General features: G+C 35.8%; 1 protein-coding gene across 1 annotated transcript; it reads right to left on the bottom strand.

Annotated features, from left to right (window-relative positions):
• Positions 1 to 1,150: 1,150 nt before the first annotated feature.
• Positions 1,151 to 24,075, bottom strand: LOC127837046 (dual specificity mitogen-activated protein kinase kinase 7-like). Its single transcript, XM_052363813.1, has 13 exons — positions 23,904 to 24,075; positions 16,357 to 16,456; positions 15,877 to 15,943; positions 14,899 to 15,012; positions 14,029 to 14,148; positions 12,995 to 13,102; positions 11,883 to 11,934; positions 11,246 to 11,373; positions 10,405 to 10,485; positions 7,986 to 8,128; positions 4,437 to 4,482; positions 3,249 to 3,358; positions 1,151 to 1,636 (listed from the first exon to the last, which is right to left on the bottom strand). Exons 1-12 carry the CDS (start codon positions 24,028 to 24,030, stop codon positions 3,260 to 3,262), a joined length of 1,185 nt encoding a protein of 394 aa, XP_052219773.1. The 5' UTR covers positions 24,031 to 24,075; the 3' UTR covers positions 1,151 to 1,636; positions 3,249 to 3,259.
• Between the last annotated feature and the right edge of the window lie 269 nt (positions 24,076 to 24,344).

The raw sequence follows: 24,344 nt of genomic DNA, 5'->3' as shown, positions 1-24,344 counted from the left end.
TATTCTTGATTTTTTACTGGAGCTTTTACGATCCAATGTTTACATTTATCGATATAAAGCATTTAATGAATAAGTTAAAAAATGCCAAAATCTGTGAAAAGGCCCCTTTAAACCAAATATGCCTCACAACTGATTTTAATAGATGCAATACAAATCCATTGCTCCAGCTAGAATTTAAAAAGGGCGGGGGGATCCTTTTTTGTCAAAAGAGCACTTTCAACGCGCAGAACTTTGTCAAAAGGGCTCTTTCAAGCACGCGTTTGTATCTGGAATGCTCCCCGTTAAATATTAATTTTTATGTCATTAATAATTGCGAGAATATATTATTTCCATTATTATTAAACCATGCACAGAAAATGTCAATAATAAGGAATAAGTTATTACAATGTATCAAGAGATTTATTAATTAAAACATCTTTTTTAATTTTTTAAATATCACAAGACAATATAAGTCCCTACCGGATCCACCATTATCAGAAATTCCTCCATAGTCAGAATATTTTTTTTATTATTTGCAATGGCAACCAGAATTTTTTACGTATGTACAAAATGAAATGACGTGCATAATGTCCATATTGCCAGATATCCTACTTCCAGGTTTAATGAAAAAATATTAAGAACTTATCGCAGGATCCAGAAAACCACCATTTTCAGCAGTATTTCTAGTCTATTTGTTGCCATAGCAACCAGAATTTTTGACATATGAACAAAATGAAATGACGTGCATAATGTCCATATTGCCATCTATCCATGTTTAAAGTTTCATGAAAAAATATTTAGAACTTTTTAAGTTATCGCAGGATCCAGAAAAGTGTGACAGACAGACTGACTGACAGACGGAGTGCAAACGATAAGTCCCCTCCGGTGAAACCGGTAGGGGACTAATAAAAAAGGCAGGGAAGGGCATCGGAAGGGCAGCCCTTAATAAGGGAAGGGTGTGGCGCCCTTCCATTTAGGCCTAGCTGAAGCACTGATATCATACCATTCTGTGGATGTAGAAATTATTTCATAGCCACATGACTTGGCTTAGCGATTCAAATACTTTGAATTATAGGTATTGCATGAGTAGACATTTAAAAAAAAAATAAGTATTTGAAATAAAAAAACAACAATAATTTTATCAAATTTTTGATGGCAAAGAAGTCAGAAGTCATTTAAAAACATTAAATTTAATAGTAGATGCACACAATTTCATCACCATTTCTTGGACATACACAAAAAGATGCAAACATCAAGTTAATAAGGTATTTGTGTTTGTATAAAAAACATTTTGTTTATAACCATGTGATTCATATGTTTTGGACTACAGTTGATGCTGAGACAAATAACAAATCATAATGACAATGACAAAATAATGTACATGTACAAAATGATCTTATTGGCTGCTTGTCCAAACCAGTGGACATTTAAAAACAGGTCTGATTGGTTAAATTCCTGGTGCAGTGGTCCTAAAGGACCAATAGAAAGTCTTGTTTCAGATTGCAGCTGACCAATGACAGAACAGTTCACAGCTACAGCCCAATCATCAATATCCTGTGAAATTGTTTGTATCAAGCTGCCCAAACAGGACTGGATCCAGTCTGCACCAAGATGAATGAGATTGACACCTCTTTGTCTCATGAACCCTTCAAGGAATCTGGAATGAATATTAGAATCAGAATAAACATTTTGTGCAGTGATTGCTATTTGTCCATGGACAGTCACTTGGTAGTGTTATCAGGTAAAACCTTTTGCATTGAAAGACGAGTTAATAGCTAAACTTAAGGGTATTAAATGAATACATATAGATTTATTGCTTCAAATAATTATCGTGTGTTACACAAATTGAAGACAAAGAAAAAGTTAAAAGTTAGGGCAATTTTAACCACTTACAACTATGAAAATACAAAAGTTCATGACAAAATAGATAATGTAAATATTAAATTAGCACTATTGCTTTTAAAAAACCTTAATGATGTCATTAATCACTCAAAAAGGACAGCTTATCTTGTGATGTCCCTTAATACTGGTACCTACAAATCACAAGTTTAAAAAGAGTGCCAAACTGTCACAAGAAACGCCCGTTGAAAGGTTTTGGACACCATGCTAAATGCTTGAAATGCATTAAGTGATGTAGTGACCTAGTTTTTGACCCGGCATGACCTTTATAAGAACTTGACCTAGATAACATTAAGACACAACTTCTGACCAAATTTGGTGAAGATCGGATGAAATCTTCGATTAAACAGCTGACACCATGCTGAATCCTTGAAATGCACTAACTGACCCCGTGACCTAGTTTTTGACCCAACATGACCCATATTCGAACTTGACCTAGACATTGTCTAGATACAACTTCTGACCAAATTTAGTGTAGATCGGATTAAAACTACTACAATTAGAGAGCATACACCATGCTAAATGCTTGAAATGCACTAAGTGACATTGTGACCTAGTTTTGACCCGGCATGACCCAAATTTGAGCTTGACCTACACATCATCTAGATACAACTTCTGACCGAATTTGGAGATCAGATGGAAACTACTTCAATTATAGAGCAGACACCATGCTTAATCCTTGAAATGCACTAAGTGACCCCATGACCTAGTTTTTGACCTGGCATGATCCATATTTGAACTTGATCTAGATATTGTCAAGATACAACTTCTGACCAAATCTGGTGAAGATCGGATGAAAACTACTTCAATTAGAGAGCAGACACTATGCTAAATGCTTGAAATGCACTTAGTGACCTAGTTTTTGACCCGGCATGACCCATATTTGAACTTAACCTAGACATCATTTAGACACAACTTCTGACCAAATTTGGAGAAGAGCGGATGAAAACTACTTCAATTAGAGAGCAGACACCATGCTAAATCCTTGAAATGCAAAGTGACCTTGTGACCTAGTATTTGACCAGGCATGACCCATATTTGAAATTGACCTAGATATTGTCTGGATACAACTTCTGACCAAATTTGGTGAAGATCAGATGAAAACTTTCTCAATTAGAGAGCAGACACCATGCTTAATCCTTGAAATGCACTAAGTGACCCTGTGACCTAGTTTTTGACCCGGCATGACCCATATTCGAACTTGACCTAGATATTGTCTAGATACAACTTCTGACCAAGTTTGGTGAAGATCGGAGGAAAAGTATTTGAACTAGAGAGAGGACACTGCTGTGGACGCTGCCGCAGCCGCCGTTTTTCAAAACGGGCGTATAAAAAGGATTTGGTGACATTTGGTTAATACTGATACCTACCATTAACGAGTTCAGACGTCTTGATGAGGCTCTATGTGGACAGACACATCCTTAAACCATGTGACCACGTCTACCGGAAGTGTCTCGTATATCTTGATAAAAGGATGCTCCTAAAAACGAAGGTATCAATGTTTCAATACACAATATTCTTGGGATACAAGAACAAAATTAAGACAGAATAGTACATTCAAGCAACAGCATATATACATGCCATAAAAAAGATATGAAAACTTTTTATCCAACGACGAAGAGTTATTGCCTTTAGTTTTTTGTATGAGGTAACTGTTCAGGGCTATATCTCAGATACCATACAAGATGTCAACATGAAACATCATGGGTGTTCAAATATTTATTTGGAAGAATTACCTTGCACTAGAACCATAACCCAACAATTTCGAAAAGAAGATTTATTGCCCTTTGTCATTTTTTATATGATGCAACTTTTCAGGGTTTTTATCTCAGATATGACACAAGATATCAAAATGAAACTTGCTGGGTGTATAGATATCAATGAGCAGAATTGAAATGTATACAAACAATTACCTTACATTTAATTAAGAAATGAGGTAATTCACATGAAACTGTGAACCTTGAATTACAAAAAATGGCAAATGTCTGCTCAATAACTCAAAACAGTTGGAATCAGATGATCATGAAGCTTAGTGATAATCTTTGAGGGCATTTAAATATTTGCAAAGTGTGATAACCAGCAAGATCACATTAAGCACTTTTTAATTATAGGCCCGGAATTAAAAGAATTATGAGACTTTTTAAAGCTACATGTATTATGTAAACAAATTCATGATGATCCAATTGAAATTGTTTGAGTTATTAAGAGGACATCATTTTCTTGAACGGAGCCTGCCACAGGTGTTCCAGTAATACCCCTCCCCCATTTTTTTTAAATTGGCTCATAAACATTATGAATTGAATGTTCTAGTCAAAGGTCTCCAAGCAATGATTTAGGGAAAGGCTTAAATCTGACAAAAAAGATAATACAGAACACAGTTGTCATAAAACATGGAGATTCAGTTGCTGTTGGTGTCTTTTGTCTACGTAATAAATGTTCAGTTCTGCCGAGTACCAGTTCACACAAGGTGAAGTGTACATGTACCACACTAAGAAATGAAACAGGATATTTTGGTAAATAGATTCTCCACATAAAATATTTTCAGCAAGTGTACTTACTAACAACTTTCTGTATTTTGGTCTTCTTCTATAATCTTTAGTTAGGCTGTAATTCAAAAAACAAAACTGCATTTACAAAATCTTAACAAGAGGGCCAAGATGGCCCAAGTTCGCTCACCTGAGAAGAGTCGGTTCATTAAATCTTTACCAAACGTCAAACTTGACCAATATCTTGTCAAGACAAACATCTTGGTCAAGTTTCATCATTATTGAACCAAAACTCTGGCATATGGAGTGTTTTTGTTTTTTTTTAAGATTTGACCTGGTTACGTATATTTTGAGTTTACCCCCCTTAGCAAACATCAAACTTTGCTTATAACAAGGACTGTTTGTAAAACATGCATGCCCCAATACGGGCTGTCAGTTGTAGTGGCAGCCATTGTGTGAATTCATTTTTTGTCACTGTGACCTTGAACTTTTAACTAGTGACCTGAAAATCAATAGGGGTCATCTGCCAGTCATGATCAATGTACCTATGAAGTTTCATTATTCTAGGCCTAATTATTTTTTAGTTATCATCAGGAAACCATTTTAATGTTTCGAGTCACTGTGACCTTGACCTTAGACCTAGTGACCTGAAAATTAATAGGGGTCGTCTTCCAGTCATGATCAATGTTCCTATGAAGTTTTATGATCCTAGGCGTAAGCATTCTTGAGTTATCATCCGGAAACCATTTAACTATTTCGACTCACTGTGACCTTGACCTTTGACCTAGTAACCTGAAAATCAATAGGGTTCATCTGCCAGTCATGATCAATGTACCTTTGAAGTTTCATGATCCTAGGCATAAGCATTCTTGAGTTATCACCCGGAAACCATTTTACTATTTAGAGTCACTGTGACCTTGACCTTTTACCTAGTGACCTCAAAATCAATAGGGGTCAACTGCCAGTAATGCTCAATGAACCTATGAAGTTTCATGATCCTAGGCCTAAGCGTTCTTGAGTTATCATCAGGAAACCATCTAGTGGACGGACCGACAGACGGATAATAATAAATATTATGACCAAGATTCATAACATCTGAAACAAAATTGTGACCTCTAGAGTGTTTACAAGGATACACACAACTACAATGTATTATTATGAAAACATTAATAGTCAAAGGGGAGTAGCTACTGTTAAACTTGAATGCAATATTTACAAGAGTTGTCTCCCATGTTACATGACCTAAATTCATGATTGTTTACAAGCCTTTTTATTATCCCCACGCTTTTTGAAAAAAAGGTGGGGATATTGTGGTTATCTCCGCCGTCCGTCCGTCTGTCTGTCCGTCCGTCCTGGCCACTATCTCCTCCTACACTAAAAGCACTAGAACCTTGAAACTTACACACATGGTAGCTATGAGCATATGTGCGACCCTGCACTATTTGGAATTTTGATCTGACCCCTGGGTCAAAAGTTATAGCGGTTGGGGTGGGGCCGCGTCAGAAATTATCACTCATTTTTTTAGGTTATTTTACATTTACTTCTTTATTTCTACACCGATTCACTTCAAATTGATACTGGACCTCTCTTATGACAATACAGTCAATCTCAACCATGCATGGCCCCATTCCCAACCCTGGGGCGCCCCGCCCACATAGGCCACACCCACCAAAAATTTCCATTTACTATAATTTTTTCATTTCTACACGGATTCACTTCAAATTGATACTGAACTTTTGTTATGACATTAGGGTCAATCTCAACTATGCATGGCCCCAATCCCAACCCTGGGGCGCCCGCCCACATAGGCCACACCCACCAAAAAATTCCATTTACTATAATTTTTTCATTTCTACACGGATTCACTTCAAATTGATACTGAACTTCTCTTATGACATTAGGGTCAATCTCAACTATGCATGGCCCCATAACCAACCCTGGGGCCCCGCCCACATAGACCACACCCACCCAAAATTGCCTTTACTATAATTTCTTCATTTCTACACCGATTCACTTCAAATTGATATTGAACTTCTCTTATGACAATACAGTCAATCTCAACTATGCATGGCCCCATTACCAACCCTGGGGCGCCCCGCCCACATAGACCACACCCACCCAAAATTGCCTTTTACTATAATTTCTTCATTTCTACACCGATTCACTTCAAATTGATACTGAACCTCTCTTATGACAATACGGTCAATCTCAACTATGCATGGCCCCATTACCAACCCTGAGGCCCCGCCCACATAGACCACACCCACCCAAAATTGCCTTTTACTATAATTTCTTCATTTCTACACCGATTCACTTCAAATTGATACTGAACTTCTCTTATGACAATATGGTCAATCTCAACTATGCATGGCCCCATTACCAACCCTGGGGCGCCCTGCCCACATATGTCACACCCACCCAAAATTGCCTTTTACTATAACTTCTTCATTTCTACACCAATTCACTTCTAATTGATGATGAACTTCTCTTATGACAATACGGTCAATCTCAGCTATGCATGGCCCCATTACCAACCCTGGGGCACACCTAGGTCAAACATTCGGCGTGGGGATACGCGTCGGCCTCTGCCGCGCCATTTCTAGTTATATAAATATAACGAAAACTGCACCGTCCACCTGGCAACCATGTTTTTCAATGGACCGGAACCATTTTCGTACTTAACTCACATATCTAGGAAACAAAAGTTCTCACCAAATTTCATGAAGATTGAACCAAAAATGTGACTTTAAGAGTGATCTCATGTTTTCACTATATACATATTAAGAAAAATGCCCAACCACTGGCGGCCATGTTTTTTTACACCGATCTGGACCATTTTCAAACTCTTCCGAGATATCAATAAAACCAATGTTTTGACTAACTTTCATGATGATTGGGCAAAAATTGTGACTTCTAGAGTGTTTACAAGGTTTCTCTATAGCCAAATAAGGAAAACTGCCCCTCCCACTGGGGGCCATGTTTTTCAACGGACTGGAACCACTTTTACACTCAACCAACATATCATAAAGGCAAACATTTTGACCCAATTTCATGAAAATTGGGCCAAAAATGTGACTTTTACAGTGTTTACAAGGTTTTTCTTTTTTTTGACCTAGTGACCTAGTTTTTGGCCCGGCACGACCCAGTTTCAAACTCAGCCGAGATTTCATTGGGACAAAGCTTCTGACCAAGTTTCATGAAAATGGGACAAGAAATGTGGCCTCTAGAGTGTTTACGAGCAAATGTTAACGGACGGACGGACGACGGACAAAGACCGGTCACAAAAGCTCACCTGAGCAATCAGGTGAGCTAAAAACCATTTTAAATAGGGGACCAGACAAATAAATCACCACTGCTCTAGCAGCAAAATCGACAGACAGAACTTGTACCGGTAAAAACAACAGGGATGAAGACCTAATAATTTTGGAAGTAAACTTGACACAAGCCACAAACTTAAAAACTACCCTAAAATACTTAAATCAGTAGTAACATTGATAGATTTCACATATAAGCTTGTGATTATTAATAAACGTGTAGGTTACAACATTTAATCTTTGTTATTCATATTCTTTGGGCACTATTCAATATTTGTATTTGAGAAAAAAATCACACAGCACTCACCAATCTTTGACAAATGAGCAAAATTCCTTGGAAAAGTTTTGATCTGTGGGCAGTAGAGGTGGGTCATCCTCAAGAACCTTGGTCAGCATTTCGAAGTCTGTCTTGCAGTTCTTGTATGGAAACTCTCCTGTTGCCAACTCCACCTGTATAATCAAGTAAAAACAGGCTTCACAAATACAGTTTTGGAGCCAAAGTCTGTCAGCTCTTGGACAAAGTCGGAGTGATATCCAGAAAAAAGTTTCTGAAAACTTGCCCACCAAGCTTGTTACCATTTGACAAAAAGTACCACTTTGCAGTCAGAGCATAGGCTAATAAAATTAGTTTTGTGATTACCAGAAATGGTCCCCTGTAATGGATTGAGATTACCAGATCTGGTCCCCTGTAACGGTTGAGGGATGTTTTTGGTGACTGAAGCTGAATGATCTGAGTAAGAGGCTTTGCATTTTTTTTACAACAGGACCCATATTTACAAATCAATTCTTCGATTTAAGAATAAACAATAGACTTTATATCAAGTAAAATGCGTTCAACATTCCAATATATATAGGCTAAATAATTTTTATTATGTCATTAATCAATTATTCTAAAGACGAAATGCTAATTTAGTTGAAAGTAATAATATTTTCTGCCAAACTTAGCTTATATAAAACATAATTATACAATAAGTACAAAACAGTTTCAAGAATATTCTATATTTTTAGACTTAAGTCTAACAATTGGATGGTGAAGATGGGCATGGATCTTGGGCCTGTTTTATCATAATACAAGAAAAAACAAGGGACAAAATTGTCACAAAACCAGGTTTTCATTGTGAAAAAAAATCTGATAAAGGGAGACAACTCAAACTGAACTTTTGAAATGAACAAACAAAATAAACCCCCTTTGTAAGTTTGTTTGAAAATTAATCTATTTTTAGTCGTGGCAACCTTGACATTGGAGATATTGACGTGATTCTTTCATGCGACGCACCGTCCCATGATGGTGAACAAATGTGCCAAATGATTTTAAAATCTCACAATAAATGACATAGTTATGGCCCAGACAAGCTCATTTATGGCCATTTTTTACCTTTGAACTCAATGTGTGACCTTGACCTTTGAGATATCGACGTAATTCTTTCGCGCGACACACCGTCTAATGATGGTAAACAAATGTGCCAAATGATTTTAAAATCTCACAATGAACGACAAAGTTATGGCCCGGACAAGCTTGTTCCGCCCGCCCGCCAGCCAGCCAGCCAGCCCGCCCGCATTCACCAATCTAATAACCAGTTTTTTCCTTTGGAAAACCTGGTTAAAAAACATTTCAATTATTTTGCTTGGACAAGTTTAATTGCTAAGCACTTAATTCCACCATAATGAGGTGCTCAAGATAAGCAACATTTTTTTTTAATTTTGTAAAAATATTTGGTTGTCTTATTGCATACTTAAAAACTACTTGATTTCTAAGTATTCAAATTGCAATCACATTTGGAATTGGTTTTGGTTTTGCTTCAGTTATTTTCTAACAGTCAAACTTATAAAAATGTAAACAATACAATCTGATTGCACATGCAAGTCTTAGATTAACCATTTTCAATTGCCTGGTTCCTGTTTTAGTTGCTACATTTTTTAACAATCTTATTAATGTTTTCTGTCATGCTTAATACCAGGACCCCTAAATGCTAAATTTCTTATTGTGGATAAAATGCTTCTGCTAAAAAGGGATCAAAGAATGGTAAACAAAAACTCAAAGCATGAGTTATTAAGTCAATTATAAATTATACAGTTTTTTTCAGAAGCATCTATAATCCAATTAAGAGTTTGATCAAACAGATTCAAATGTAATTGATATCTAAAAAAAAGATTTAACACACTTCTCTAGTTCTCATGCAATTTTAAATATCCCCACACTCTGCATTGGAGCAGGGATATTATGTGGTTATCTCCGCCGTCTTTCCATCCGTCCTGGCCACTATCTCCTCCTACCCTATTAGCACGAGAACTTTGAAACTTAAACACATGTTAGATATTAGCATATGTGCGACAGTGCACTATTTGGAATTTTTTATCTGACTCCTGGGTCAAAAGCTGCGGCTTGGGGATACGTGTGAAACCAGTCAAGCTAAGTTACTTGTTATATTAATGTACTGAACCCTACCTCTGAGTAAAGCTGAGCAATCATCAGTTACTGACACAAGTATGTTCACTTAGGACTGGTATACCATCCAACACGGGACATAGTTAACTGACCTCTATAAAATGACATAAAAACTGTTGATAATGGCAAAGACAAACATAAACGAACTAAAAAAATTAAGTGATTTCCTTCCGGTATCCTACTTAAATTTAAAAGTCAGGAAACTTCCATGACTTGACAGAAGAAATATTAGGTATTGGGTTTGACAGCGGCCATTTGGTATAGGCTATTTACCACCTACCAATGAGATTCCAAGACTCCACACATCGGCTCTAATATCATAATCTGGTCGTGTGGGGTCAGGAGGGTCTATTCTTTCAGGCTGAAAGGAAAGCACATAAGGGTCAACATGAATACATATTTAAATAGACTTACTAGAAATGGGATGACCAAAGGTTTTAAGGCAAGATAGGGCAAAAAAATGGGACTTTAAATTGTTCTCTAGGTTTCAGTATAGCCATATAAAGACAAGACCTGTGTTTGTTCAACACAATGCCCCATACTGCGCTTTGAAGCTACAGAGCAACTATTTAACAGAAAATTTCCAACTTTGTCAAAAATCAATGAACCGGAAAGACATTCAAACTTCATATGTAGGCCATTTAAGTAGCTAGACTTGCATACATTTAAACTTAAGATGACAAGAAACTTTGGAGACGGGTGATGTTCCCTTAAAAGGTTTTTCTGTCACAATATTGCACTATATACATTGTATTCAGATAAAAGGAAACGTCTTGAGGGGCATAACTTTGGACAAAATAATAGGATGGATGGTTTAGCAACTTAAAAATTTCAAAGGGCCATAACTCTCTAAATCAATCATCTAACCAGAACACACTAATGACATGCGCATCTACAACAATGTACTCAAGGTAGTTAAGCTTCCCATAAAGCTTCATTGAAGTCCAGTCAGTAGTTGGGGAGAAATAGCCCGGACAAGAATTGCACTATATGAACAGTTTATAGAAAATTATATATAGAAAATATAGAAAAATAGATAATATGCACATCTCCTCTTGGTAGTGAAGCTTCCCTTGTCAGTACGGCTAATCTCAATATTAATCATATGACCAGGCTCTCACCGCCATGTACGCTGCGCAACCTGCACTGCGAGTTTTTGCCTTGGAGTCAACAAGTCTGCCGCTGATGCCGAAGTCACACAGCTTCACTGTGCCTGTCTCGTCCAGCAATATGTTGGAGGGCTTCACATCTGAAAGACGATAAAAATTTGTCACTCTTTGGGAAAACAGGGCTTATTGCATGACAGTGCTTACAGTGCCATCCCAGATTAGCCTGCGCAATTTGCATAGGCTTATCAGCAGTGCTCCAGCAAGGCCTAAATTGAAGGGCGCCCTGCCCTCCCGATGCTCCGCTCTGCCCTCGTAGACATTATATTTGAACTGTTAAATAAAAATGGGAATAATATATTCTAACAATTATTAATAACATATTTTAATTAACATGCAAGAAGAAGCATTCCAGAAATGCCCGCGCGCTCGAAAGTGCCCTTTTGACAAAATACTGCACGTCCAAAGTGCCCTTTTGACAAAAAAGCCCCCCTGCCCTTTTCAAATCCTAGCTGGAGCACTGATCAGGGACGACACTTTGTGCCAAAACTGGATTTTGTTAGTAAGAGAATTATTATATATAATATGTTCATATCAATGTACGATGTCATTTATAGTAAATGGAGTAATGAGCAATGGAAAGCAAACCCACCTCTGTGAATGACTCCGTGCTCCTCTTTGAGGTAGTTCAGAGCTTTGACCATCTGGAATATATGCGATACATCTACTTCAGTCGATGTCACATTTTGTGCATCAAAGATAAAAATTAAAGCCACACCTTGAAATGAAAAACATGTTATAATAATCAAAACATATAGATGCAATTTGAAAGTGTGCAAAATTGTCATTAAATCTATAGCCTACTAAGCAAGGAATTTATATAAAAAAAAAAATTTAAAACCGAAAGTAGGATTTCTATATGTATACGTCAATTTCGACGAAAGAGATTATTTTAAAGTTTTTAAGTGCAAAAAAGACGGATGGCTACCTTGTAACAACCAGATTTATTCTAATTGGCCTAGATAAAATTAAATCTATAGCCTAGTTAGCAAGTAATTTATTATTTCTTTAATTTTAAAACTAAAAGTAAGATTTCTATACGTATACAATGTACACCCATTTTGACAAACATGATTATTTTAAAGTTTTAAAGCTAAAAAAAGATGGATTTCTACCTTGTAACCACCAGATATATTCTAATTGGCATAGGTAAAATTAGATCTATAGCCTAGTTAGCAAGTAATTATTATTATTTTTCAAACAGTAGCGCTTTCAAAACCGAAAGTATGAGTTCTAGACGTTTACGTCCGATTCCACAAACGCGATTATTTTTAAGTTTAAAGCGCAATAGAGACGGATTTCTACCTTGTAACCACCAGATATATTCTAATTGGCAAAGAAAAAATATGTTTCTTATTTATACTTAAATTTACTATGCCATGTATTTCATTTCAAGGTGTGTGGCTTTAAACACTTTTTTTTTAGTAACAATACAAAATTAACAATTTTTGGCTCATTTTCTTAGTAAATGCAAAAGGACCCAAAGTGCACAAGTGAATTTTGACAAATTAAATGTAAAAATAATGAGAAAGCTATAACTCCAACAAATCTCACTTTACATGTAAAAAATGATGACCATTATCTCCAAAAAAATATTTGTTTGATGAGTTGTCACAAATACTCGACTTCTTTTACTCTCTTATCTAATGTTGACAGAATATACATGGTATTCATGATCATTAAAACAGACACAGTTACACTTACTGCTACAGCCATTTTGCCAAGAATTTTCTCTGGAATGGGACGGTGGGTTTTCTTCAACAATTTTTCGAGGCATGTTGACATTAATTCCATGCATATCCAGACTTCACTCTGCAGGTAACAAAGAAAACAATTGCATTAAACAGTTTTTATTTAAAATTTATTATTTTATTTTTTGTTTTAAAGCTATTGATTGACATATTTTCTGGATGCATTTAATAATTTGAATAATATTCAATGTTTTTGTTCCATGTAGTGCAGTCGGTGTGAGTTGACATTAAAAAAAACAAGTTGCTCAACTTATGAAATAAAATAGAAGAATAAAGAGGATCTTTTATTTACATCAAGTGTTACATGAAAATGATGCTTCATTTTAAAGTGACAAAACACTCCTGCACAAATAAAAACTGTCACAAGGATGTATTTAGCAATAACAAATATCATGTAGGCACAACATCTGCAAATTAAATATTAAACTTAGCTTCATGTTTGTTATTGAAGTTAGATGATTTAATATAGAGTTTTTGCTTCATCTAAACAGGGTCATGAAATTGACAAAAGCGAAAAAGTTAGAGGCAAAAGGTAAAGAAGAGGGACTTCTTGCCTTCCCTAGAAGAAGCAATTATAAGAGAGGATGAACCCAAATAAATTATTGTAGAGCATTCAATTTCCACCCCCTTTAAACTGATTTCATTCCAATAGTCTCCCCATTATTAGACAACAAAGTATTAATAATTGGTCCACTAAATTAAGACAATTGTATATTTTACATCAAATATAAAAAGATGAAGCATTGTAAAGCTAGAGTATTTTTAGCCAAGAACAAATAATCAAGTACCACACTTTTATGGGATTTTACAATATTTGTCAAAAGGGGATACACACCAATAAAACAAGTCCCCATGATACATACAGAGGTGATAAAGGTGCCTATGCACTGCACTATATATGGACAGTCCCTATGATACATGTACATACAGATGTGATAAAGGTGCCTATGCACTGCACTATATAAGGACTGTCCCTATGATACATACAGAGGTGATAAAGGTGCCTATGCACTGCACTATATATGGACAGTCATGGGACTTCAGCACCACATCAAGGTCCATGATGATACGCTTATTCTCCTCCTTGTTTCCACCACGACGCATTTGCTGAAATGATTATGGTGTTATTCCAACCTGATTTTTCAACATTTGGGCTTTGCCCTGAGAAAACCGGACTTAATGTGTTATATCCTGATTACTAGTATGTAATATTTTAATGCTTATTATCATATTTTGTAAACAAAGTGTGTGTCTGTGTGTATTTTGAAGTATATACCGGTATGGTCCATCCACACCTGTGGCTGAATTATTTGTGGAGTCAGAAAGTGTATAAGCACCTATACCTGATTATCTTTCCAAGACTCAAGAAAGTTGGGACAGACTTCAAATCACAGCTGCAATTTCTAACTGTTTGGTTTCTACTGAAAGATATTCAAGTTTGTTGTTGTTTTGCCTTGTGGTGAGAACTGAAGCTCCAAAGGAAAACCCCACCTGTTGGGTATGGCATCTGACCAAGATCAAAATTGCCTGGAGTGGGAATTGAACCCCAGTCGCTGAGATGAGAAGCATATGTATCAACCATTGCCAAAACTGTACAGTATTTAAGTTAGGTTAATACATTTCTGAATTAAACATACACAAACATTTTCATTAATTTAATTTCAGAAGAATCAGCTCTTTTTTTTAAAACTGTACACAAGAGCTAAATAGGCTGAGACAAACATGGCCAGAATGCAGCACCCTGCAACTTGGCTTATAATCTTTCTCAAGATCTAATGCCTCCTTGGAACAAATCCTCAGAATATGTAGCTATGGATAAAGCTTCTACAAGTAATAACAAAATCCATGCAGTATTACCTTAACTGCCATCATGACCCCAATCTTCTTATGCTTCATTCGCACAACCTGTCCACATGTGCCATGTCCAAGTTCTCCCATGTGCTCCAGCTCTGTGATATCTGTAGGAACTTTCTACATAACAAGACATACACATTTGTTTTAGGTTTGTGAAAATCATCATTTCACCATCAAGAAATGTATTTCATGGTTCTTCTGTAATTTCTCATGAACTGCATAAGTTACAGATAAAATCAAAACCTGACCATGTTAAACTGAAATAAAAATTACAATTTGGTGAATAACCACTTTTTTGGACTTTTGCAAACATGTATGCTCATCAATTGTTATGTCGCAATTTCTCCGCTAAAATAATTGTGAAAACAGATCACACAAAAAATCAATGCATAAATGCACACCCTGCTCAAACTTTCACACATTTTGGAATTTGAACAGTGTAGTGGACCTGCAATGATATTTTTTTTGCATTGAACTATTTACTTTCAAAATAAGGTTTATTCATAATCATTCTGCCATTGCAAATGTAAACTAAAATACAGTACCTGAAGGTCCTGAACAAGTCATGTCAGACTGATGAGGTTACCATAATATGATTTGCATATAACTGAACCATATAATTATCATGACACAATTTACCGTTTGAGCGAAGTTCAAGAACTGTCAATTTTAAAATTAAATTAATTTAAAAAAACAAGTGTTCCGCAGTTGAAGACATATGCCCCCCCATCGTGGCCTTGACCGTGACCTTTGACCTAGTGACCTCAATCAATAGGGGTCATCTGCCACTCATGATCACTGTACCTTTGTAGTTTCACGATCCTAGGCCTAAGCATTTTTGAGATATCATCCAAAAACCATTTGGTGGACGGACGGAACAACATGTGCAAAACAATATACCCCCTCTTCTTTGAAGGGGGCCATAATAAGCAGAAAGGCATAAAACATTACACACATCTGAAATTAAACAATTATAAATACCTGTCCATTTAAAGTTAAAATCCCTGTTTGTTTCATAATCTCAGTGTACTTTTGTTCAATCTCAGCACTGAAAAAAAATATGTGTCATCTTTTATTCAATTTCGTTATTCAGCAACACATGGATACACACAATTTCCTTCACTCCTTGCTGTTTGTAATTCACAGTAAAATGTTAAAATAAATAAACAAAAAGTAAAATTTCTTTGGTTCAGATAACAGTTAATTTTCAAACAATTCCTCACCTGTGAAAGCTTGCCTTTTATATCCATCAAAACCTAAGAGGTATGGAACGATCATATTGTTTACTTTTTCCTAGACACATTGATTACAAAAATTGCCAACACAAAAATTACCATAAAGCAAAGTGTTGTCCCTGATAAGCCTTTGCAGACTGCATAGATTAACCTGGGACAACACTTAACTCACATGCATTAGGCCCCATTTTATCAGAGCAAATCTCAACCAATTAGGGTAGCTTACCCATCTGGCTGTCTGTGTGCCGGCACACAGTCCAGAGCCCCTGGTCTCCGTCTACCTGAGGAGGGTGCAGAGCTTGACCTAGACGCTGCACCAAGGTCAACTGAAAACAAATGTAATAGACATACACACATAGGCATCAACAATTTTTATAAATATTTTGTAAAGGTTCTGTATTCTGATAAAATGTATCAAAGTACATGTATGCTTAATATTGCTTGTTTATTTATTATGATATATATCCCAAACAAAACACCCAAATCATATGCATTTTGATGTTCTCTCGATGTGCATTCAGTGGCAGCTAATGTCTTCAAGTTTTCAAGGTCATTTATTAATCTGCTTAGATTGTTGAAATGACTAAGGTTGTTTACAATAGAATTAAGGTAGCGCACCCCTAATGATTTCCCGCTATTTATTTTAGATCTTTGCCCATCTTCAATGATCTGTTATTTCCGAGTGATGCTTTTTATTTTTTTCAAACTTCGAATTTTGATATATGTATACGTAATTCCTTTATAATACATTATTTTCACAATAAATATTGACTTTGATCCAAATATCATCTGAAAAATACGATTTTGCAAATTCTTCAAAGATCAACTAGCCTTTTTACCTGTTTACTTATGGATATCTTATTTAAGCTGGCACAAAGGAGAAATTGTCGTTGCCGAGTGGTTAAGGCGATGGACTTGAAATCTTTTGGGATCTTCCCGCGCAGGTTCGAATCCTGCCGACATCGCATACTTTTTGCAACGCGTTTTATTTCTTTTACAACGTAATTTGATTTAATATAGCATATAAGCTATGTTTATTATTAAATATGTTGAAATTTTTATGCACATCCTTCAATTTTTTTAATCAAAACAACGTTATGGCTAAATTGAGTGATTTACTGCAGAAAATACGAATGATGCATGTTGCATTTTTATTTTTATTTCAAAAAGTAAACGGTAAATCTGTCTATTTCTTTGTATTTTTGCTGTATATAGTGTTTCTATAAAAACTAAGTTTAAAATATAACTTAAATGAAACTATTTTGAATTTTATCACACTTTGTTTTTAACCGACCCAATTTTTACTTGGCTGAAATCACTTACATTTCATGGCGCTCTTCCATAGATAAAAATTTGTAAAAAATAAATGTCTGTAAAAGAATACTTATTTCATCTTGTTTAAACTTAAAACACCTCTACTGCATCTGTTCACACCAACTGCATGCCCATATTTGGAAATTTGAATGAATTATGGAACTTTTATATACCCCAGGGGTGAAAATAAACTGGACAACCCCGAGTGTGTGGGGTTTTTGAAAAAATCGGTATATTTTTTTTTAAGCATGAAAAGCCTACCTACAAATTTGCATGTAGTTAAGTGAAATGATGCTGATTAAGAAAATAATTGATTAGATTATATTTGGATATGTGCCCATTAGGGGTGCTACCTTACAGTACACCGCTACTATTGGCATTACTGTAAACTAAAGGGGGCATCCTATCATTTTTTATTAACCTAGGCAAAAAGTCAGTTTCGTTTAAAACAGACACCAATTAAATAATTTTATTTATAGATATGTTTGACATATGGCGAACAGAAATCAGGATGAACAGACTGGAATCAAACTTATCGTGTTCAAAACATTACAAATGTTTATGCAGTAAGTAAATGTTGTCATTTTCAAGGCCATAAACTTCATAAAGAAGTGCAGTGTGAGTGAATAAAAAAAGCATCTACAGTATTGAAGATGGTACAGCATATCAATCAGATTCCAAACTTTTAGCCATTGGTGGAATAGAAACCCACATGATGCATTTTACATTCCCCTTTTCTATGTTGTTTTAATAGTTCTAACAAGGGCTGTTTGTAAAACATGCATGCCCCCCATATGGGCTGTCCGTTGTAGTGGCAGCCATTGTGTGAATACGTTTTTTATCACAGTGACCTTGACATTTGACCTAGTGACCTGAAAATCAATAGGGGTCATCTGCGAGTCATGATCAATGTACCTAAGAAGTGTCATGATGCTAGGCAAAAGCGTTCTTGAGTTATCATCCGGAAACCATTTTACTGTTTCGGGTCACCGTGACCTTGACCTTTGACCTAGTGACCTGAAAATCAATAGGGGTCATCTGCGAGTCATGATCAATGTACCTATGAAGTTTCATGATCCTAGGCGTAAGCGTTCTTGAGTTATCATCCAGAAACCATTTAACTATTTCGGGTCACCGTGACCTTGACCTTTGACCTAGTGACCTGAAAATCTATAGGGGTCGTTTGCGAGTCATGATCAATCTACCTATCAAGTTTCATGATCCTAGGCCTAAGTGTTCTTGAGTTATCATCAGGAAACCATTTCTCTATTTCGAATCACTGTGACCTTGACCTTTGACCTAGTGACCTGAAAATCAATAGGGTCATCTGCGAGTCATGATCAATCTACCTATAAAGTTTCATGATCCTAGGCCTAAGCGTTCTTGAGTTATCATCCGGAAACCATTTTACTATTTCGGGTCACCGTGACCTTGACCTTTGACCTAGCGACCTCAAAATCAATAGGGGTCATCTGCGAGTCATGATCAATGTACCTATAAAGTTTCATGACCCTAGGCCCAAGTGTTCTTGAGTTATCATCCAGAAACCACCTGGTGGACGGACCGACAGACATGTGCAAAGCAATATACCCCTCTTCTTCAAAGGGGGGCATAAAAATGAAAACTAGCTTCATAAAAATGTTTATATGCAAAATGATGCAAACTATATATAGTTCTAAAACCTGACATCCAGCATCTCCTGATATTGATTATTTAGTTTACCTTAAGAATGAAACGATCTAGCATAAAAACTGGGTGCACACATCACTTAAATAGGTGATATGACGATAAACACATGTTCAGTGAGCATAGTCCTGATCGGATGCTAAGGCCATCCTTAAAAAGTTGTTTGTTTGGCAAAACCCGACCCAGGTTAATTTCTTTGGGTAGGTAGGTAGGGATTTTATTTTTTCAGCATTTTTTTTCTGACATTGAACTCCGACATATACCAAACTGAAAGGTAATATCAAATAAAGCACCAAGTCTTTTGCCTCATGAAAGGAAATTGGTAAAGAGTTTTCTGCACCGTCTGTATCACCGCACGTGTATTCGTAAGTCTATTTTTTGTATAAAGAACATCAAAACTATAATATAATCAACAAAAAATTCTTTATCCGAAAACGTGAGTCCGAAAAAAATGTACACATTTTGCACATGAAACAAAATGTGCTTATCGTTTGACTACAGAAAATGAAAACAAGAAACCTAGCAAATACATTATTAATATACTATTTGGTTGACATATTACTTTACAATAGCATAGTTTGTGAGTAAAAACAACAAAGCAATTATAACGTTTCAATTTCAATCAAGAACAGAAAGGTGTAAGATCTTCGACATGTAACTAATTATTTAATAATCATCCTATAATTCAGATCGATAGACGGTACAAAGTTGTAAAGTGATCATTTTAAAAATAATTTATTGAGTGTTATTCTTTTTTTGTATTTGCTTATTTTTTATATGACTTTTGCCATCGGCCGATATATTGTAGGCAAACAACAATATCAACTGTGTATTCCATTATCTGCGCATGAATGACCCAATATTACCCGATAGCAAACTTAATGATGATTGGCCAGATACTATATGTGCTTCAAAACGTTCATGGAAACAAAGAGAAAAATAGTTAAAATTACAAAATCCGGAGTGAATGATGTTTTAAATGAAATTTAACTCGATTTAAGCACATTCCCAAATTGTATTTTTCTTGAGCCAAATTCGATATATTTTCACAAATGGCGAACGACAGCGCGAGCCCTGTAATAGTGGGCATTTATTCCAATAATAACACGTTCGCAATGCTTGCACTGTCATTTGCGAAAATATTGAGAATTTGGCTCAAGAACAATCTAAATTGCGAAAATCTAGTAAAATTTTGTTGAAAACATCCACCATTTTTATCTGGACTGGTTTTCTATATTCGTCTCTTTGTTTCAATGAAAGTGTTCGCAATTCGAACAGTTAACGCAACCTGGTCTTTACACGATTAGACATCGCTTGACCGTATTGCTATTGAAGTGCACATGGTAGCTGGCCAATCAATATTTAGCTCGCTTACAAATGACATGACGTTGTCGAATTAAATGTGAGAACGGGTGGAGCTATCTGATAATATTGGGTCATTCATGCGCTGATGTTGTATAATTTGAATACAATTTAATATCGCAGTCTGCCTTCAAAATAGCGGCAGGTCGCAAAGTCGTATAGAGATAAAGAAATGAAACAAAAACGTGACAATACCCGTCATTTTATCTTTCTACCGAATATTTACCGATCTGAATTAAAGAGTGATAATTAAATAATTAGTTATATGGCGATAATACTACAGATCTCTGCCTATTGCAGAATTAAATTGAACGTTGATACTCAATTAATTTGTTTGTTACTCCCAAACTATCCTGAATGACAGCAGTGTATTTTAATTAAAGGGAAACGAGAAAAACAGTTGTATTTAAAGTCTAATTAATCGCATATGCATATATCAAATGAATAAGCGATTCAAATAAATACCGGTATGAGTTTTGTTCATTGCTATTTTAGATACCCTTGAAGGAGCATTCAATTAAATGACGCAAATAACCAGAAAGGATAAAAAGCGGAAAGTAACAAAAAAAATTCAGTCGGGCCGATTTTAGTGGGTAGTTTAGGTAATGCCCAACAAAAGAATTTTAAGGATGGCCTAATTTTATCAAATCTTTTAATAGAAACATGACACAATTTATTAATTTGAACAAATGTCGAATGTTTCATTGTGTCTGCAAAAGCTTGTCAGATTTTTTTTTGAGGTCACATTGACCTTGACCTAAGTTGCAATAGTTCAACTCTAAGCTTTATAGCCCAATGGAGCTTAGAGTTGCAATGCACTCTCTCTTGTCAATGGGTGCAAAATGTTATCAAAAATGCAAGGGTTAAGGAACACTGAAATTGCAAGAACTTATTAAATTTACCTATCTAAACCACAAACTCATCAAAATGGTACCATTAAAGCAAGAAGTAATTGATTTTATTGACTTAGGTTTTCAGGGCTCCCGCTGCCGTTCGCCAGATTTGCCAATGGCGAAAATTTAGCAAATTCCGCGAATAAAATAATCGTTTTGCGAAAACGTCCGACGAACGATTTTTGTCAGAAAAAAAATCGTTCGCCGGGCGTTTTAGCCAAACGATTATTTTCCTGACAAATGCCATTCCAGATAGTAAACTCTTTCAGCTTTAGACTGTGCTTCAATACATCGCCGTATTATTGACATGCAAAATTGGTACGCAGTCTGCATTAACACCTGTCAGAAACCGGATATCGAGACAAAGGAAACTGACTGGTGTAACCATTGATCTTATCGGCTGAAATAAACAATTTTAAAGATTGATGCCGATTTCAATCAATTTGAGTAAAATCTGTTAGCTATTTATCAACTTAGTCACACAATGAACGTAAGTAAAGAACTTAATAGTTGATTTTAATTTCGAGAAGTTCGTAATGTTTGTAATGATTAAAGGCTAAATGCGTTACAATTGTGAATGACGATAGATGAAGGGGTATAAAACCCTTGACATTTACGGCGAAAGTGTCGGAAATTGTGACTGCCATAATGGCGACCATAGGCAATAAGCGCACTTTGGACTCTGACGATTCTAATGACCCAGTCTCAAAAAAATTCAAATCTGATAATAGATCATTTAAAGATGTTTGGCTTTCGGAATTAATGTGGTTAGATTATAATTCAAAATCAAAAACGATGTATTGCAAAATATGCATACAGTTTCAAAAATCAAATTCATTCATATCTGGGTGTAGTATGTTGAAAAAAGACAACATTTGAAAACACCAAAAATCTAAAGGTAATAAAAAAGAATGACAATCATTAATATTAAAATGTATATACATGAATATTTTTTATATTATTAATAATATATTAAAAATAACACTAATAATTTATGTTCATAATAAATATATATTGACACTTTTCAAAATGAGCTTTTTGTTTTGAAGTTTAGCATATTTGATTTTGTTTATTTCAGATCACAAAGAGGCCTCACAAGCGTCTTGTCGGAAAACATCCATGACAAATGCGCAGGGTGCATCCAAAAGTGAAGTGGCTGTAGTGTCGGCTATGACTAATGTGTACTTTGCTGCACAACTGTATTATTTTTGTTATGCACACATGATGATTATAGTAATAAACATATTAAAGATTCTTTGTTTAGTTTCTTCTTTTACTCTAATGTAGCCTATACTTACAACAGGCGGTTCCGAATGCTTTGTTAATACTTTGGCTACAGTTTCTTAAATTTGGCTACAAAACAATCGATTTGACTAATATGTTGGCTTCAGAAATTTTTGGGCCAGGAGGAGCCCTGGGTTTTGTTTTGTACGCTGTATCCGCCTTATTGGAAAATTGACCCAATATTGGTTAGGTCGCAGTACACCAATATTTTGCACGTCGGGTTATGTGCTCCAGCCTATAAAGTCGATAACGCTGTGGTATTCGATACAGAATTCACTGTTTCAAATTTAAACATTATCATGTCAGCGAGAAAAGTGTGTTGAAACATCGTCGCGTTTTTATAGGATGCATACAAAGGATAACATCCGTAGGTTGCCATTCAGGTAAATTTAACATGTTTATGAAGTTTATTCATTATTTTCCTCAATTTGTCTCGAACAACGTCTGTTTAGTGAAGCGCACGGATTCGCTGCCCTGAACTGCACCCATGTTTATGAAGGGGTTCATATGGACTGCCAGAGCAGCAATAGCAAAAATTATCAAAGGCTCTGGGAGTCCGTTTATATGGTCTAACCTTGACCTTTGACCTAGTGACCAAAAATGGGTGCGACTAGTAGAACTCATCAAGGTGCATCTACATATGAAGTTTCAAAGTTGTTGGTGGAAGCCCTTTTATTTTAGAGCCAATGTAAAGGTTCTTACACAACGCCGGCAGATGAAGAGCAAGCTATGACAATACCTGGGGTTTTCTCCGAAAACAGCCCGCTAAAAATTGTCAATATTAGTTAAAAATAAGTAAAATTATGGTATCAGTCTGTATAAATATGACACAATTTTAAGGGTATTAATTTTTGAAGTTTTGTTGGCCTAATGCCTTTTGCAATCAAGTATCCTGACCTTTTGGATGTGACATCTCATTAAGAGATTAACAACATGCATAATGGATTTTATCATATGTTATTGCGGGTATGAATTATTGGACTATGGGCTTTGCTAAACTCGATTTAGACTAAATAAACAATGTTGACATGTAATTAATGGGAATTTAAGAAATCTTTCAAGGTAAATCTGTTTGTTGTGCTGGATTGTTAATAACGATATTGGGCCACTTGTCATTAAATGATCGATAGACTGTAATCGGAGGATAACATCATGTTTTCTTTATTTTTAAGAGTTGTTTACATTTTGGTACTCTACTGAGCAGCAATTTAAAACAAGGACATTGTGATCTTACATGGTTTTGGTTTACGCGGAACCTGATCTATGCTGGGCCTCGCTCGATCTCTTTCCCTTGATTTATTCTCATTGAATAAACGTCGTTCAAGATCGTTTATTTTGTTTTGAAAAGATGAGGTCGACATTTTTGTCACTTGACCAGTTCCATTTCCTGTTTGAAAAAATTTACCCAACTAAATCACGCCAGGCTATAATCCACTATACTGGAACATAAGATTGTGCGTATTGTTCGTCTCTTTAGACGCTTTATTCAGATGGAGACATACCTAGACTATAAGCCCGCTTGCCTCTTCTTGACCAGCAATTTTAAGAACATAGCTCATTGGGTCATTGTCGATCTGAAATTGCTTGAATTCAACGGGGAGGGGGGGGGGGGTGGCGCTAAGCTCATTGGGTCATTGTCGACATGAAATGGCTTGTACGTCACCCGGGGTTGACT

Source organism: Dreissena polymorpha, chromosome 7 (assembly GCF_020536995.1).
Source record: "Dreissena polymorpha isolate Duluth1 chromosome 7, UMN_Dpol_1.0, whole genome shotgun sequence".
Taxonomy (NCBI): Eukaryota; Metazoa; Mollusca; class Bivalvia; order Myida; family Dreissenidae; genus Dreissena; species Dreissena polymorpha.
This window is presented reverse-complemented; position numbering and strand designations above follow the sequence as displayed.